Consider the following 19,251-nt stretch of genomic DNA (forward strand, 5'->3'; position numbering starts at 1 on the left):
TATTTAAATGAGTATTTATAAGTGGGAACAAAGCCATTTTTCCTGATAACTGATTTAAAATTAACCAAATAAAGCTTTATAACTTTTTAAAGACAATTATTTACCCAGTAGGAAACCTATTCAGACTATTTAGAAAACAAACAGTAAAAATCTGTGTGAAATGTAATTACTGTGCATTTGCACTAGCCAATTTAATACCTAGGATTTTTTTCATTTACAAATAATTAAAGCAATTAGATGATATTGTGCAGTATCTTGCACAATTTTTGTTTACTACATATCAAAGTCAGAGTACCAAGGGAAAACATCATTCAACAAGTTTAATTTTCTAATGTGTTTATTATAAACACAGCTCTTACCCACCTCAAATCTCCTATTTAGTGTTATAAACAGTGTACTAAAAATCAATCGCAAGACATATTGAGCCAAATTCTCCAAGTTAGGCCCGAACATTAAAGTGCATACACTGAAAAGTGTTTGATTTCTGTATGCAAATACCTAATGTGAGTCACTTAAGTGTGGATCCAACATGGCATTTAAGCACATGCTTAACTTGAAGTATACTAATAGTCACATTGAAATCAGGTGGACTGGGACTTTAAGTCAGGTATTTATATGACCACATGACTGTTCATACAAACAGGAATACATGATTTACACATACCCTTGGATATTTCTTTGCTTAAGCAGTTAAGACACTTGCAATTACACACATCTAAAACATGACCCTAGATTTATTCCAGAAGATTCGGAAGGTGTTACAACATGCTAAAATAGCTTCTCTGAAAGGTCAGTAAATGTTTGCTCCACATGTATAAACACAGAACTGTGTCTTCAGTAGTAAAAGTGGGAATATGACTGTGTTAGTGCCTCAAAACTTCTGACCCCATAATTTTGTGGTTTTAAGTATGGACAAAGCTTGCACTCATGCAAGCTGTAGAAATGAGCCTCAAATGGGAGCCTTCAGTTTAGGAGGAAGATGGAAGACACAGTAATTGTATTTTGACTTAGTTAATTACTGAATACATTTAATAATTCTATCTGCAAGTATTTTTTGGACTGCATAAAAAATTTCTCATAGCATTTTGGTTTGCTTTCAATTGCTTTAGTCTATATGTGCGAGTTTGTTCAAAATAGTCCATGCACATATTAGTAGGGTCCAGACTCTGATTATTACTTTAAACTTCTCATTGCACCCTGCCTGGATAAGGGCATGCATATTTTTTTGAAAAAGGGAATATGCAACAAAGCAATAAAAACCCAACTTTAACTGCAGTCGTATGACTACACCATGATCATGAAGAGTACGCCTACCATTTTCTTAAATCTAATATAGGGTGATTGGCTAATTTTCATAATTGAGGAGAAAATATATAATGTTTTTACACTTAATTACAGACAGTAACAAAAGCTCAGTGATAAAGTAAGTTCCATGAAATCCCTGGAATTGTGCCTGGCAACTAAAACATCTACTACTAAGAATTTAGTAATGGGTTATGCAAACATAAATTACAAGACCAGACATCTTAAAAGGAAAAAAACAGCTGATTTATTGCCACATTGGAGACACGGCGGAATGGAAACACAATTTCATTTTTCCATATATTAATCAAGATTGCAGATGTGTTAATGCAAAAAGAATTCTAAAATAAAAATTACTCTGAACTCCTCTACTTCTCATGTGTCATCAAATATACTTAAAAATGGTTAGTAAGGGCCTAGTTTGTTACAAGTAAGATATATACAAAAGATGATCTGTGGGAAAAGATACTTACACACAGCTCTGATACAAATTTCTTTCACAACATTCAGCCCTTCACATTTCATCCAAAAATTATAAATATGAAGAAAAAATTTCTAAACTGTATTCACTTGCTTTACTTTAAATAGAGACAAAGGAAAATTGCAAAATTGTGATGCTTAGCATATCATTCATGTTTGTTCATATTTTTCTTTAATATGACAATCAGAGCTACTCCTGGTTTAGTAGATGTGACTGCCACATATCTGTTCTCAGAAGAAGCAAAGAGTTGTTCAGTACAGACTTGGTAAGTTTAATGAAAACATGTTCTTTTAATTACATTTTAAACTAGTGCATCTGTATGACCTTAAGGTGGTCCACTGGATGAAATGAAGATTTACAACATCTCTGTCCTCAAAGAAAAAAAAAATTCTCACAATTAGAAGCATAATCATCTATTTTCCAATTACTCACACTGGAGGGAAGACTTGGCCTCCTGCTTTCTGTGTTGAGTGTGTGCGTGCATGCGCAGGAATAGAAAGGAGGCAGCCGGGTTTTGCAAGCCTAGCCAATATTTGAGGGGCCTCAATATGATTTTAGGAATTTAATTTTCCTCTTAGACAGACGTTTTGTCAAACATGTCAATCACATCATTCCTTTTATCTCCACACAAGCTACATCTTTACTCAACCTTGGTATTATTAGAGGTCTTCAGGAAGGTGCTGACTAGCTTTCAAAATCAGAGTTTTATTCACTTTCAAGATTCAATTGTGAAAATGTATTCCCCTTTTAAATCTTTCCTATCTCCATCCCAACTGTTCACCCCATCCATGATGCAAACGTTCATCAAAAGAAGGGCCAAGGAAAAGTATGACTCTGAAATCCTCAAAGGAAAAAAGTTTTATTTTTAAATTTAAGTTCATTGTTCAGTGATGAAGAATAATCTATGAACACCTTCAATGCTCACTTTCACCTTTACATGCTTGCTTATTAGCACATTCCACTGTATACCACCGTAAGTCAATAAAACCTTCTCACCATTCCATTTGACATACGTTGAAAATGCAAACCCTTCTACAGATATTAATGAAGATGTTGCTTATATCCCTAAAAGAACAAGTACATTCCTTAGGTCCCAAGAGTTTTGCACATAATCAGAAAAAGTTTAAAACAATAAATGCACAGGTCCAAAGGAGAATTTAGGCAGCATTTGTGGCTCAATTTACAAATGCTACACTGAAATTTCACATTTTTCTTGCGTGGATAGTAGCCAACCAACCAGGATTGTGCAGAGCTTTTCAAATTAAGCAGCTTCCATAAAAACAAAAAGATTTGAGATTGAGAAAGAGAACTTTTAAGACTTCAGAAAACAAAAAACAACCATCACCATATATTATATAGGCCTAAAATCCTAACTGAATGCTAGAATATTTTCTCCAAGGGCAGCTACGTTACCACACAAAAGAATTCCCATTTATTTAGAAGAGCATTTGAGGTCAGCAGGTGGCCATGTTCCATTCATATGGTCATTATTTGATATCCTGGCAACTTCTACTATACTATTTCCCAAATCATTTTGAAGCTACTTTAGTCCGAGAATGCCACTGTAATAGTTGTGCTCAAAGCCTCACCTGTACTTCCATATCCCTGCTGACTGGATCTTTACTCACCTTTATAAAACACAGATGTCAATTTACAGGAATATTAAAAGGTAATCTTAACCTAAATCTTATTGATGGACCACATATACACTCTGGTAACAGGAAGGGGCAACAATGAATAATCAATGGTTCAGCCGATCTTCAGAAGAGACCAATGAGCAAAGCAACAAGCAGGCAGAAAGCACTAAATCAGAGGATGAACTTCTTTAGACAGCAAATTCCTTTATGCCAAGTCTCACAAAGTCACACCACAAAACTCCTATCTGACTATTTCTTGAAACCAACTGGTCCACTCCACACCTTCCCATAATTTTAGAACTTTTCTTCCCTTGTCTGATAAATATTGGAAACTCAGATTAGCTAATAATAAATAATCTCAGCACAACAGATTAGATGCAACCAAAACCCATTAATCTCAAATACAAGCCAAGACAAAAACACCTAGTCCTAGATTTATATATTAAATTTCTGTTGCGGACCAACTCATGCAGCCTCTTGGTTCACAGATATACATATCCAAATCACTAACTCATTTTCACTGTCAAACAAAATAAAAACCTTGATAAATTTTAAGAAGTTTTTGACACATGTACAATGGTAATTTGAACTGATATTGCATTTTTTTCTGATTTTCAATTATTAAATTATTTCTGACACCTCTCAAAATACATAAATAGAATGCCAGACTGTGGTCCAGCTGCATAAAACTCTGATCAACATCCTCCCTGGGGGGAAAAAAAAATTGTCTCTTTTTCAAGTCGGAAATCTCAGCCAGCTCTGATGCAAAAACAGCTACTACATCTTACATTAATGTCTGTACCAACTGCCAGGCCTCTGATGCAGAGGATCAGCTATCAACTAATAAAAAAATCAGAAAAAAAAATCTTTCATCCAAAAGATTCTAAAATGGTTTACAGGACTATAGTTATAAGATTAGCCAGTCCCAATATTGAAGTACAGCCATCTCTACAATGCAAAACAAAAGCTATTAATGATATATAGCAGTACTATAAACTAGCTTAAAGTAGGTGAACATTGCATCCAACAGAAACTGCAGTGGAAACATGCAAGTCCCTACTCTGCAATGCCACCTTGCATTGGACCAACAAAGTCTGAATTTGCTAGTTTTCTGGGAATAAAGCAAACCATATTCTCTTCTCTACAGAATTAATAAAGGCAGGTGGTTAAGTGAGGAGATGAAGACTAATAGGTTGAATGGTGTTAATTTTACTGACCCTCTTTTCTTGGGCATCTAACATTTACTTACATAAAGAGTCTTGGCTCAGCTAGTTATAGCTAAGTGCACTTTGAAATTTCTTCTATTAGTCTATATTTTTAAACTTATTGGGAGGCATCTAGAGCACTGGATAAGTTTTCCCAAGTTAAATATAAGTAAGTAGAATATAATTATCCAACTAGGAATTCAGACAGGAACTAGCCAAGCCTAAATGATCAACATCAGGAAATCCCCTGGCTTCATGCCAGGGATTACTAATCAGCAGGACTGGGACTATTTAGAAAGGGTATGGTTAAGAGAGTATATGATCAAGCTAGACAAAATAATGAGTACTAGAATAGCTTCTGAACCATCTTCTCTATTAATACCTAAATCATAAACTCTTTAGAACATGGACTGTCTTTTGTTATTTATTCGTAAAGCACCTAGCAAGAGGATATTCACATCCTTGACTGAGGCTTCTATGTACTACAATAGCACAAATAATAAATACTGAATGAAGGACATTCCGTGATTGTGCAACTCAATGCCTCATAACTTTGAGAGCATTCCTAGTTACATTATACTGGAAAAATATTTTCCACAAGAGAAAAACCTCTACACTTTCTTCTTAACCCATAAGCTTCTAAGAAAGGTTGACTTGCATTTGAAACTTTTGCTATTGCATGGCTGTTCTTTAGCTGGTAATTGCAGTGTTTCACACTCCATTCCCAGCCACTGCACATTTTCCTAAATACTGACCACTATTCAATACATGGATTAGAATCAAACTTACTTACTGAGATAGCATGACAATTCATGTATTTCATACAAACATGTAAATATGTCACATCTATGGTTAGATAACCCAACCACTGAACCCTATGCTTCCTTAGCTGTTGCTCACAATGAAATACTAAGTAGATGTTGCAAACTCCCTAGCTGCATCTATGAAAAGCAGACACAATAGAGTGAAAATATCTAGTCCTTCCACAAGTTCTGAGAGGGGACATCTCACTTTTTGAAATACATTTAATTTCTAAACCTTTATTTGAAGCCTCTAGTTGTAATTCCAAACATCGCCAGAATACACACTGCTTCTCTGAAGATATGCTCCTGATAATACCAGTCAGAAACAGTTTCTAATATTGTATTCCACATTTGTTCTGGAAGCTATGAAAATAATGAAGAGATCACATAAAAAGGGAAATTCCCAATATATTACCTTTTTATCAGAACTGATAATTTACAAGGTACACAACCTTTACTCCTGGAGGCATTCTGAGACAAAAAAATTAAGAATTCTACACCCAAAAAATAAAAATTCTGTGTGCAGTATTTTAAAGTGCTACAAAATTCTGCAAATGTTATTTGTAAAAATAACACTTTATAATCACACCAGTTTCAATTATTTTGGTATTTATGTCACACTATATCAGCATGTACAAAAATTCCCCAGGGAGTAGAGATTTAAAGGAACTCCCAGACCACCCATTCCATTTTCTCTGTCCCCTTCACTCACCCCCTCACAGACCAGTTGGGGGCCCAGATACCAACAACTTCTTTGCAGCCAAGCTGTGCCCACCCTTGGTCCAGATACCTGTGCATGTCCTTACCCTCAGAGCCCAGCCACAGGGTCCCTCAATCCAAATGCCCATAACCTTCTCCCTCTGGAGGCCAGCTGTAGCTCTCCCATTCCCAGTCAACCACCACCCTCCTCAAGCCAACAGATACAGAGGGAGAAACAAACTGACCTGTGATTGTGTGCAAATTTGCTGAGTGTTCAGAGATCTAGGACAGATGTCCACCCTCCAGTTTTTTATGAACATGGAAGCAGTTGGACTAAAATCACTTCCCTTGATACAGAGTGGGAACTGGTTTCACGGTACTTATTTGAAGATGGTGGAGCATCTCTAGCAGTATGAGGTGCTCATGAGAAGGGTCCCTGAAGAGGAACAGGGAGGGTGGAGGTAGGATACAAGAGGAACAGGACAGACTACCCTGGTTGTACATTATATAGTACCCACTGATACAACAGGCATAAAATATCATCAAGGAGGGTAAAGAATATTGCTGATTCTGGGCAAAGGGCATTCAGACCCTCACCAAAGCTCCAAAATTGGGCTGTATTGTTCAAATTCAGTAAAACAAATCAGTAAAATAATTCAAGAGCCGCAATGCATGTGAATATGAGATGGTCCTTAATAAATAATGTTAACCCATATATCTGTAATCCCTATTTTAAAAACAGTGCACACACAGTGATTTGTAACGCAATACATGCTTACTGCAGGACATTCACAAACTTTTCACATACTGTACTTCCTCACTCTACATGTGTGTTTGCACCACTGTCTTCCTGACTTTCACTTCCAAACCTTCTCTCTTTCTCTCTCTGAAGGACACTAAAGGGAGTTATCCAACATTTCAAGATCACTTATCATTTGCTATTTGGATATGAGTTGTTAATTTTTGGGCTTTTTTGTTTATCAAAATTAATCAGAAGTTTGGTTTTTTTTGTTGTTTTGTTTTTTAAAAACACTTTGCAATTACAGCGTTGGAAGCTGCAAAGAAGTCCTTAAACAGACACACGTGGCTCCGGAGCCACTGGTTGCAGACCCCTGTCCTATACTAAATTAGTGAACAAAAGGCTGTAGTATTGTGTTTTTATACCTTCAATTCCACTACTATATCATAATATCGTAAAAAACATTCACTTACCTTATGTCTTGCTTATCTACTAAGAAGTGAAAACAGTGCCTCTAAGAATGCAGAGCTTTCGTCTGAGCATGTGCAGCCACACAATCTATAAAAGCTTACTGAGAGACCTCACACCATGTATTTTAAAGCACTTTTTTCAGTGAGCTTTCATTTGAAGAAATTTGCCAGGAACAGCTCTCTAAATAAGCCAACAAACTGACAAACACAGAAAGTCATATTGCATTCTGGGGAATCTGAAGTTTTATTCTTCATAGAAGGTAAGAAAAACACAACCTTCCCAGAATGCACTAATAAGTCCTCCATAAAAATCCAGGAACTTTCCTTATTTGAGAATTTAGCCGTCCAAAAGATGGTTTATCCCTGCTGCCTCACACCTGCTCCTCTACCTTCCAGGACTCGCGTGTCTCCCTTCACAGCTTTTTCCCTTATGACAACCGATGCAAGTTTTTTCTTCTGGTGCTATGCTGAGCATTCATTGGCCTAGCTCTGTATCCACCGAAGTCAATGGTAAAACTTCATTTGACTCCAGCAGAAACAGAGAGGCCAATTCAGAGCACAGCTGAAATTTAACCCTTGAGCTATACTTAAGGAGATGAAAGGCCAAGTTCTACATACATTAAAAGCAATGAAGCTTTTTGGATTACCATAGAAGAAAAGATTTTTGCAATGTCTCTGAGTTTTTGGATAATTGTGAAAAGTCAACAAGCCATTTGTGCTAGGTCTCGTGTTCAAATTTAGATTGCCAAGAAATCAATTCATAGCTGAACAATTATGGATCATTCAAGCAGAATAAACAAAGAGCCTTCATACATCAGTCACAATTAAGATGCTGAATTCAGCAACATACAGCTGTCAAATATATAAAAAATGAACTCAAAAGTCCCTGGCAAAAAAGAACTATGTCAAAAGAGTCAAATGACTTAAGTAGCTTTTCACCTTACTTACCTCTGGAGTGTTTTTCTTGAACTCACGACTTTGCTCAATAAGCTTTTTTCTAGACTGCTCACTTTCATCTTGTCGGTTAGCTAATACTGTTGCTGTGGCATCAAGCTCTCTCTGTCAAGAAAAAGAAAAGAATTGCTCTTAGTTGAAGGCTAGGTCACTTACCCCAGATAAAAGTGTAAGACTTTATACCAGGGTGGATAAAATCAAATTATAAAAACAACAACAAAATTTGATTTTTTTTTAAATCATGGTTAAAAATAACACTTACAATTAAACTCCATCACAAACATGCTATGCAAACAGTCTCAGAAAATGAATTAATTGCTCTAGTCTGTCCAGCCTAAATACTAGCTCTTGCTTCTTGAAAGTTGCAGGCGTTCAATTTCTGTTTCTCAGCAGACTAAAAAGTAACATGTGCAAAGACAAACATAAATAAGTCAGGATGGCCTTGTTTTTCTGTGTTTATGTGGGGGTGCACCTCGGCTAAGCATGGCAATTAAGACATTGTCAAGACTGAGGCTAAGTTTATACTGAGTGTTTGTTTCAAAATACTTTACACAACTTGCACCATGCAAATTGCATAAATTATTTCAACATACCTTATTCCAAAATTGGTGCCATCCAAAACAAACGAAATTTGAAATAAGGAGCTATTTTGAACTTTCCATTGTCCCTTGTACGATAAGGGGGTACTGGAACCAGAAGAGTGAAGCCCACACAGCAGCACTGTTCAGGCATTGCAAAAAGCCACAGCATTGCAATTTTTGGATACCTTTGTATCCCAAAATAGCACCCACGGTGTACACATAGCCTGAGAGATAATACATAGGAAAAGGATGGAGGCATCACAGAAGGGAGCAGTGGAGTGGACTAGAAAAAAAGGGGGAAGACATTACTGAGCATACGCAAATAGCTTCCTATATTCCCCCACACTTGTACCCAGTAAACTGTCATGGCTTCTGAATGTAAGAGAGACCCTGAGGATATTTCAAAGAATTCCATTCCCTTGGTAAAAAAGGAAAATGTGTCAAGTGTAAGCAGTGCAAGATGATGACGCAGGGCTCAGTGGCGAGAGTGAAACATCATAAGAAAAACTGTTTAGTGGGAAAGCAATCATGTAGCACTTTAAAAACTAACAAAAAATAATTTATTAGGTGATTTTTCATGTAGTTTATGGATCTCCAATCCAAATGGCTGAATGTAGTGCCTTGCATGTTAAATAGTAACAGAGAAATAGCCATGTTAGCCTGTATTCTAACAAAAAAAAAAAAAAAGGCAGTCACGTAGCACTTTAAAGACTAACAAAATAATTTGTTAGTCTTTAAAGTGCTACATGAATTATTTTGTTAAGCTTTAAAGAGCCACATGACTGCTGCCTTTTTTTTTTTTTTTTTTTTTTGCTAGACTAGAGACTAACATGGCTCTCTCTCTTACTGCTAGGATACAGACTAACATGGCTCTCTCTCTCTTGCTGTTTAGCGGGAGATGATGATGTGGATATCACTCTCTCTCTCTGCCTTTTAATAGAAGTACGATTTGACAAGTAAATTTCCAAGTTGTTTGCTGTGTTGAATGTTGGTAGGGGAAAAAAAATGTTTAACTTAGTTAATCCTTCTGGCTTGTTTAATAAGGTCAGGTCTACATAAAGGGAGTAAGTCGACCTAAGATACGCAACGCCAGCTATAAGAATCACTTAGCTGGAGTCTATGTACCTTAAGTTGACTTCCTCTACCATCCCCACAGTGGAATGTCGACAACAGAAACTCTATCGACTTTCCTTACTCCTGGCAACAACTGCGAGGAGTACCGGGGTTGATGGGGATCCTTGAACATTCAGTTTAGTGCATCCCTATCAGATGCACTAAAAATCAAACTCCAGAAGATCAACTGCAGCTATCTTCCCCTAAGTGTGGAGAAGCCCTTAATTAACTAGTTTTGGAATCTATCACTAAAGCATACAATACAAAAAGCTGCATTAAGAAAAATCAAGAGTTGTCAGTTGTCACTGGGAGTCATTTTTTATTACATAATTTATGCTCCTTATTTTGGAACAGCATGGCCTAAGACCAAAACCATGATGCCATAAGTGTATTCTCTATTCTACCTCAGCATATCTCAGCTTTTTCCAAGCGAACCTCATTCCGCACTTGTTTTCTCAAAAAACAGACCCACCAGTGAGTTCAATGGGGCTTATTACAAAATTCAGAGTAAGGGGAGGGTTCAGCAATAGAAATAGCAAAAAGAGCCACACTGTTCCAATTCAGTGAAAAACTCAATAATTTAAGAGCCACAATGCATGTGAATATGCAATGGTCCTTAAATAACAAAGCATATTTCTGTAGCCCCTATTTTAAGAAAAACGCACACACAATGGTTTGTAATGTGATACACGTTTACTGCAGGACGTTCACAAACTTTTGACATATTCTATTTCCTCACACCTTGTGTGTGTTTGTATCACTGTTTCCCTGACCTTCACTCCCAAACCTTCTATCCGACTGCAGGATGCTAGGGGGAGTTAGCCAATGTTTCAAGATCACATATCTTTTGCTATTTAGATACAAGCTGTTCATTGTTGGGTTTTAGACATTCACGATTTATCTAAAATAAATCGGGTTTTTGCTTTGTTTTACACTTTACATTTATAGAGACACAAAGAAGTCCTTAAAGAGCGACATGCAGCTCCAGAGCTTGGTTTGCAGATGCCCATACTAGGGAAATAAGTCGATTTCAGATATGCAATTTTAACTACGACATTTACGTAGCTAGAACTGATGTATAAGAATCTACTTATTTCCCCAACGAAGACCTAGCCTCTATATGCTTGCATTGACCTTCCTTACGCCACGTGACAGTGTGAAGCACAGGGGTTGACCGTGAAGCCTTAAGTGATTGATTCTGCCTTATCTTCAACAGACATGCAAAAATCAAACTCTGGAAGATTGACCCTGACTGGTTTGATCTCCACTTCGTATAGACAAACCCTCAGTGCACTCTCAATACTTTGCATGTGAGACAGAGAGAGCAATTTAAACCAGTGATTTAAACCACCTTGATTTAAGGGTGCATCCAAAGGCTAGTTCATAAGGAGTACAGAAAAAGAAACCAGCCTCTCCAAATCACCTCTGCTAAATGTTGGTAAACATTAAGTGCTGCAGCATTAGAATTCTGCCCTGAAACCAAAAATGACTGCATGTGGGAAAATTAAACAGATTTTCTGAAAACATTTAAGTTCATATAAGAGTAAGGTAACATATTAACATGTCAACAGCACAGCTAATGCACCATCCACCTCCATACTAATCCCCAAATCAAACTAACATAATATTTCTGCTTCAAGTACAAGCCAGTTCCAATTTTAAATGGCTTACATCACCTGTTTCTTTTGCTGACTTTGGAAGCACTCTGTTTAGTTATTCTGAGTGAAAAGCTACGTCTCAATAACTGAAGTACAAGTTCCTCCTGCACATCGGAATATTATGGCTTTGCTTCAAAGTTTTTTTTGAAGATCACCAATTGCTCACTGGGAACATTGTGGTGTTCTCTCTCATATATTTTTATATACACACACATATAATAAAAATCAATAAGAGGCTTTCTTCCACTCTAAAGACCAAATGATTATTTCCTCTACTTCTATTTCATATTGGAACTCGTCTCCCTTACCTTACCAATAACCGTAGTTATACCTTTGCTAATTATTTTTCACCAGAAACACACAATAAAGTAGTCCCTCGAGTTACGTGAGGGTTGCATTCCCACGCACCTTCAGGTAACTCAAATTTCATGAAAGTTCGGGGGGGGGGGGGGGGCAGCATTTTTCCCCAGCAGAACACATTCTGCAGCTGACGAAGCAGCAGGAATACCTGGAGCTCCTTTTGAAAAGTAAGTCCTGGGGTTGGGGACATGGGACGGGGACAGGGGAATTAAGCCTGGGGTAGGTTAGGGCTGCTGGTGGCGGGGGAGGGCTGGTGAGCCAGGGACACGTTGCCCTTTATGGGGTTGAGTTGGAGCCGGGTGCAGAGGGGGTGGGGGTGAACAGGGATCACATGGGGTGATGAGCTGGAGCCAGGGCCAGGCATTTGGGAGGGTGAGCCAGAGCTGCACCCAGGGTGGTTGGGGTGAGCCAGAGCCATGCACATGGGGGACCTGAACTGGGCCTGCATGGGCCATGGGGGTTGAGCCAGTGCTGGAGGCAGTGGGATTCTAACTCACGTTAATGCTTAGTCTGGGGGTCAACCACTTTTCTGAGGCAGAGAGCCAAAATTTGACCTCTATGTAGAGTTTGAGTGCTGGTAATACTTTTTACAGTCACTAACAGTCCTACTTACAACAGTTTCATTAATAAATAAAGATGAGGAGCTTTGCTGTTTAGGTTGTGGTTGGTAGCATTCGCCGGTCTTTTGCTAATCCACAGGCAAGCTCCCAGCTGCAGGGAGAAGGAGGGGAAGGGCTGAGCTTCCGCCTTGAGTGCCAATGAAAACTGGCTCACATGCCAATCTTGCCACCTGTGCCAGAGGTTGCTGACCCCTAGCTTAGTATATAGTCATCCATTACAAAAGCCAGAATAACTTCTTTCAATTTATAGTAAACAGAACTATCAAAACAGATTTCATACTACTGCCAAGCTTTGCCCAAGGATTTCAACAAACTATCCCCCATGGTATATCATCTGTGTTCAGTATCAAGCTTAAAATTAAACCAGGCTATATTACAAAGGTTATTTATCAGCACATAAGTCAACATTCAAATAATTCTGCAGTCTGTTTTCTTTTGCCATATTTGAATGTTATATCTGCAATAATTTCTGCACTCATATATGCATCATTTCTACTTAAGCCAACAGGCACTATATATCCATGTATTTATGGAGAATATTTGTCCCTTTAAAAAAAAAACACTTTCAATTGATTTTTTCTTTCATTTTGACAATCTCACATTCACAAAAAGTGAGGAAAAACTACATGCTAGAGCAAGGCATAATGCAGAGAGGTTCTGGGCCATCATCTTCACATAACTCCACGAAAAAATCTTGTGCGCATCTAAAAAAACCTCTGCTATACTCAAAGAAAGAAACTGACAATCCTAAGAAACTGAAGGATTATTTAGATATAAACAAATATTACTTTAAAAAATGAGACTGACACAACTAGATGAAAAATGGAAGGCCAGGACTTTAGCTTTTGAGACTCTCTCTTTCACTCATCATTTTGTAGAAGAAATCTGGATTAAACTTACTGGGTCTCTCATATGTAAGTCCTGCCACTTCTCTACTTGTAGACCCAAATTAAACAAGTATAAAGCACAGATAGTGTTCAAGTGTATATATTTTACATGATTCTCTAAGTCAAACCTGGGGGAAGGGGTAAAACCTGAGCCTAGGGTTCTTCTTTCGCAGTATGCAACTCAGAAGGATTTCAATATTTTTTTTCTTAATTTTCACTTCTGCATGAAGTGGTCTCTTAAGCTTCTGACTGTTACATATATGCCAAAATTGATTTAATCCCAAAAACTATTATACATCTGAAACTGGAAACCATGCTGGAGACAGTGACCCAAACACACACGTAGCACTTTAAAAAACCCTCAATTCTTCTGCCTTTCAGGAAAGATTCAGAGCAATTTGCCCAACAGATTTTGGTTTGGAATTCTATAATATATATGAAATCTATTGCAGAGAAGTGGGGAAATACTTAACAGTTGAATAAGCCACATTTGAAATTTGCCCAGTTAATATTATGCAAAACAAAAGACCAACAAAAACTAATGCAGTCAGACATTACTATAAAGAGCAATAATGTTGAAACAGAAGGCTTTTAAAAAACAAAATCTGGTAAGGGCAACGATTTGGAAATCTATATTTTATAAATAAGCAGAAGTTAAAAGCAAGAAAAACTGATGACACTGAAGAGAACTGCAGTAGATTAAAAAAATCAAGCAAATGCTCTCTACTTAGCAGTATAGGTAATGAATTAGAAAGAAAGAATAGAGAAGTAGCAGATTTGTCAAAACAGTTTGTTTCCATTTTTAGAGACAAGGAAGAAAATGAGGAACTGCTTTAGACACAGATCTTATTTTGCACTGTAAGAGTAGTTAGATAGCAGGTCAGGCACTCCCTCATGGCCTCTTTACTCTGGGCCTTTCTATTGGTATAAAGAGATTTTAAGACAGCCAATCCAAAGCCTCTTGAGAATCTCCTCTGTACAGAGGAATCACTTGGTGGTAAGAAACCAGCATATCAATACTATGCCTTCCACGTACAGAAAAAAAAAAAAAAAAAAAAAAAAAAAAGGCTGAGATGAGCCTATGTATCAATACGCTTGAGCTGCTGAAATGACCCTTTGACACAGTAGCTAGGAAGTATAAAATAACACAGCCCAGACATAGCTTAGAACCTGTTCCAAGTCTATGAGTAACAACAGAAAGAGCTATGGATAGTTTAGACACACAAACAAGCAAAGTATCAAGTCCTCTAGCTAAAGGTGTAGAAGAAACAGAAATTAATGAAATCTTGGACGTTGTCAAAATCAGCAAACCCGAAATTGAAACCATCTTAATATATTCTTCATTTCTTGGCTATAAATCAGTTATATAGCAGAGCCAGTGTTCCCTGTAAGTTGTGTGCTTGTACAGCCCCTGAGATCAGGGCCCCACTGCACCGGGCACTGCACAGCAGCGTTCCCTGTATGCTGTGCTCTTGTGCAGCTGCTCAGAGGAGATGCCAGCGCTGCCCCGCTGAGTAGGAGCATGCCCACCGCTGGGTCTGTGTTTCTCTTGTGGTGCATGTCAGCGCCTGCCTCAGTGCCCATCACACAACTGGGAAAAATTCAAATGCCACCCAGATGATCAGCAGAGTTCCCATAGCTAGGATTGTATTTCTACTGGTGGTGCACATGCCTCTGTGCACATAAAGGCCGTGTCTACACTAGCCCCAAACTTCGAAATGGCCATTTCAAAGTTTACTAATGAAGCACTGAAATGCATATTCAGCGCTTCATTAGCATGCAGGCGGCCACCGCGCTTCGAAATTGACGCGGCTCGCCCCAACGGGGCTCCTTTTCGAAAGGACCCCGCCTACTTCGAAGTCCCCTTATTCCCATCTGCTCATGGGCATAAGGGGACTTTGAAGTAGGTGGGGTCTTTTCGAAAATGAGCCCCGTCGGGATGAGCCACGTGGCGGCGAGCCGCATCAATTTTGAAGCGCGGCGGCCACCTGCATGCTAATGAGGCGCTGAATATGCATTTCAGCGCTTCATTAGTAAACTTCGAAATGGCCATTTGCGTGGCCATTTCGAAGTTTGGGGCTAGTGTAGACATGGCCAAAAATGTTTATTCTACATACAGATGGAAACAAATCCGCACATGGATGGAAATGATTAGAGGGAACATTGACTAGGGCTGTGAAGTCCGTTTATTAGAAAAACTAGTTGTGGACTGGGTGCAACAATACAAAAGTTACAGATTTTCCCACACTTGTGACATATATTGGTGAATCTCAGGAGAGACTAGCATTACTGCAAAAATATCATACATTCAATTACTCTTGTAAGAGACTGATACCACATTGCTAGGTTTTGGGATCACAAGCTTTAGTATAAGAAATGTATTGCTCACCACCCATAACAATAGGTTCTAGGCTCCAAGAAGAGAAGATTTAAGGTTACAAAGACAGAAAAGTAGTGGACATTCCACTAAAATTACAGGATGCCAGTCTCTCAGATCAAATATTCCTGTGATGTCTAACAAATCCTACAAGTTTGAAGCCTAAATCAGTCAAGGTTAAAAATCAGCAGGACCCAAACCAAAAACATGTACAGGGGACCAAAGGAGGACCAGAGGATTCACAATCCATCGCCTCCAAGTTCACCAATTCATATCTGACTACAAATTTTAAGCTGGGGTATCCAAAACTTCTCAGTGTTCAACAGTCTATGCAAAATGAGTTGGACTCTTAGGAAAATTTCTTATTTGAGAAGTGAAATCAAGCAGAGGCATGTAGCTTAACCAATTCCACCCCATCACTGATCACACCGAGTTACAGCAGATTGCAGAGACAAGCAAGGGAAGATTCCACACTTGTTCTGTGGTTAACTAAATGTCCAGCACCTATAGAGCTGTCCATGATAACCATTCAGCAACATTACATTTATTTTTAAGATGGGAGAACACAAGGAAAATAAATCATTATACATTTAAATGTAAGCCTGAAAGATCAACAAATAATTTCTTTTATGTTGTATCACAAATAGATCACACAAACTACACAAGGTTAATCTGACGTTTGCTGAAACATTCATCAAATTCATTAACTTCTTTGGCGTTAAATGTAACAAGAACTTCCAGTTGAGAATCCCATCAAACAAGGCTTTAAATAAAAATTTTTTAAAAAATATTAACATGTTAAAAACAGAGGAAACAATATCTTCCCAGGGTTCTCATACAGCTTGCAGGTCACTTGCAGCCCCCTTTGATCCTCTAAAACACTGAAAAGATCATACATACATGCACACAAACAAAACACCTTTTTGTAATAAAGAGCTGCAACCAATCTTTTTGGTTTTATGCCCAGAAGCACTATGTGCAAGCACCAGACTTCTAGGCTCAGAGGGCTTCTGCACGGCTCTTTGGGAGAGCAGTTTTAAAAAAGGAGACACTGACTGTATATTCAGAATGAAGCGTGAGGAATCCCCATCCACGCTTAAGGTTTCCAGAAAAAAGCGAAAAAAGCTCAGAACCTCAAGTAGAGAAGACAGTCCATTACTAAGAATCTCCAATCTCCTTCTCTCACACATACTGCCCCTCCCCCTAGCAGTGAAGGGAAAAGGGGGAGAAAGGGAAGAGTGAGAGGAGACTCAATGGTGAGAATGCACATAGATACTACATTTGATTGAGGCTGCAAACAGATAATGGGTGGATGGGGTGGGTGTGTGAAGAACAATTTAATTTGGGGATTTAAAAGAAAGATAAGGGAAGGAGACATACAATTCTCAATAGCCCTTTACATTGACACTGGGGGAGACTGGAAGGTAATAGGAAACTGGTTATAACCACCTGTGTTTCTGAAAAGAAGTTGTGAAAAGGTATTACACCCCTCCATCTTCACTTTTCCTTCCTAGGGTATGACTAATTTTGTCATCAAAACATTGCAGTATATTGCTGACATGCAAAGGCAACCAAAAAGAAAGTAATCAAATCATAACTACTCTTCCACCTTCTGACAGATCATGGACACTGTTGTATTTAAAAAAGAGTCCCCTGTCAAAAGAAGAGCAAAGTATTGTGGGGTGCCTACCCACCACAGCCTGGCATCACCTTCAGTCGCTAAGCACTGTGGGAAAGTGGAACTTAGCACATGACATCTTAAACTTGGAAAACATCACATCAGCCACATCTTTGCTTTGCAGTCCTCCCTGGGTTTCGGGCTTACTTTTGTGCCCTCTGACACTACCAGTGCTTGCTATGCTCTCCAGCATCTGCTGTGAGAAATCATGGATTCCACACTTCTCTCTCCCATGCTGTCTTCGGGGGCTGAGGACAACACATTGCAGCAGTTACTATTGAACTTAATGTCCACGTAAGACTCTGATGTGTGAGACATGGACAGCAGCAACCAGTCATTGAATTTGGCTGTGACAGAGCATCTGTGCAGTGTAGGCTGTTGCTTTTGAGCTAGGGAAATCAGTTCTAAGAAGTGGGATTGTATTATCGTACAGGTGTGGGATGAATACCAGTAGCTACAGAACTTAAGGATGCTTAAAGCAACCTTCTTGCAGCTGTGTGCTGAGCTGGCCCCTGAATGGCAGCACAAGGACATCCGAATGAGAGCTGCTCTCAGTAGAGAAGCATGTAGCAATTGTTTGTGGAAGCTGGTGACTCCAGGTTGCTACAGTTCAGCTGCAAATCAGTTTGGAGTGGGGAAGTCTACTGTTGGCGCAGCACTTCTGCAAGTGTGCAAGGCAATAAATCACACTGTGCTTCATAGGACTGACACTCACGGAGTAGCTGGCTTTGCAGAAATAGGCTTTCCAAACTGTGGTGGGCCAACTGCAGTGCTTCTCCACCCTTGCCACAGAGAACATCAATCAAAAAAGGTGCTTTACAACACAGCTTCCGGCACTTGGGAATCATTGTGGGTGTTTCTCAGACGTAAATGTGGTGTGGTCTGGCAAGGTTTATGATGTACACATCTTCAGGAACGTTGGCCTGTACAGAAGAGTATGTGAAGGGACTTTCTTTTCAGACCACACAATTACATTGAGGGATGCTGAATAGTAACAGAGAGGTAGCCATGTTAGTCTATCTTAACAAAACACAAAAGCAGTCATGTAGCACTTTAAAGACAGACAAAATAAAATTATTAGGTGATGAGCTTTCGTGAAGCAGACCCATTTCTTCAGATATGGAGATAGTGCTGTTCTGGAAATGGCATGACGGATTTGTAACACAGATACAAAAAAGTGAAATAGAAACTGACAAATCACATACATAAGACAGAAAGGGGGGGTGAAGGACAGGGAGGAGGTGAGAGAATTACTGACTAAGCGTCCTGCCCGAGATCACTACAAATATCAAAGATGGGAAAAATGTCTCTGTAACGCGTCAGGTAATTGCTCTCTCTATTAAGGCCAAGTGTCAATGTATCAAATTTGAGCATAAATTGCAGTTCACAGGTTTCCCTTTGTAATCTGCTGTTAAAGTCCCTTTGTTATAATTACAGTCTCAGGTTTAACCGATCAGCTGATCAATAGAGTGCCCACAGCTATATTTTTGTTTCTACTGGTGATGCGCATTCACACATGCCTTGGCACACAAGTTTATTGCACACATGGATAAAAAATGCACATAGATGGAAAAGATTCAAGGGAACATTGGTTAGCAGCCCAGAAGCCATCCACACCAGCACTGCTGGAGTGGCCACAGGGCCAGCCACACTAGCCACTGCTCAGGCGACCACAGGCAGCTGGTCC

The 19,251-nt window shown here is 38.8% G+C and overlaps 1 protein-coding gene across 4 annotated transcripts in view; it reads right to left on the minus strand.

Annotated features, from left to right (window-relative positions):
• The window catches only part of CUX1 (cut like homeobox 1), a 420,256-nt gene that overhangs the window by 326,274 nt on the left and 74,731 nt on the right, over nucleotides 1–19,251 (minus strand). For all 4 annotated transcript variants that reach the window (XM_075013971.1, XM_075013970.1, XM_075013967.1 and 1 more), the window contains one exon: nucleotides 8,285–8,395. In XM_075013971.1, coding sequence (XP_074870072.1) covers nucleotides 8,285–8,395 — 111 coding nt within the window. The remainder of the gene's footprint in view (nucleotides 1–8,284; nucleotides 8,396–19,251) is intronic.

This window comes from Carettochelys insculpta, chromosome 19, assembly GCF_033958435.1.
Source record: "Carettochelys insculpta isolate YL-2023 chromosome 19, ASM3395843v1, whole genome shotgun sequence".
NCBI classification, from domain to species: Eukaryota; Metazoa; Chordata; order Testudines; family Carettochelyidae; genus Carettochelys; species Carettochelys insculpta.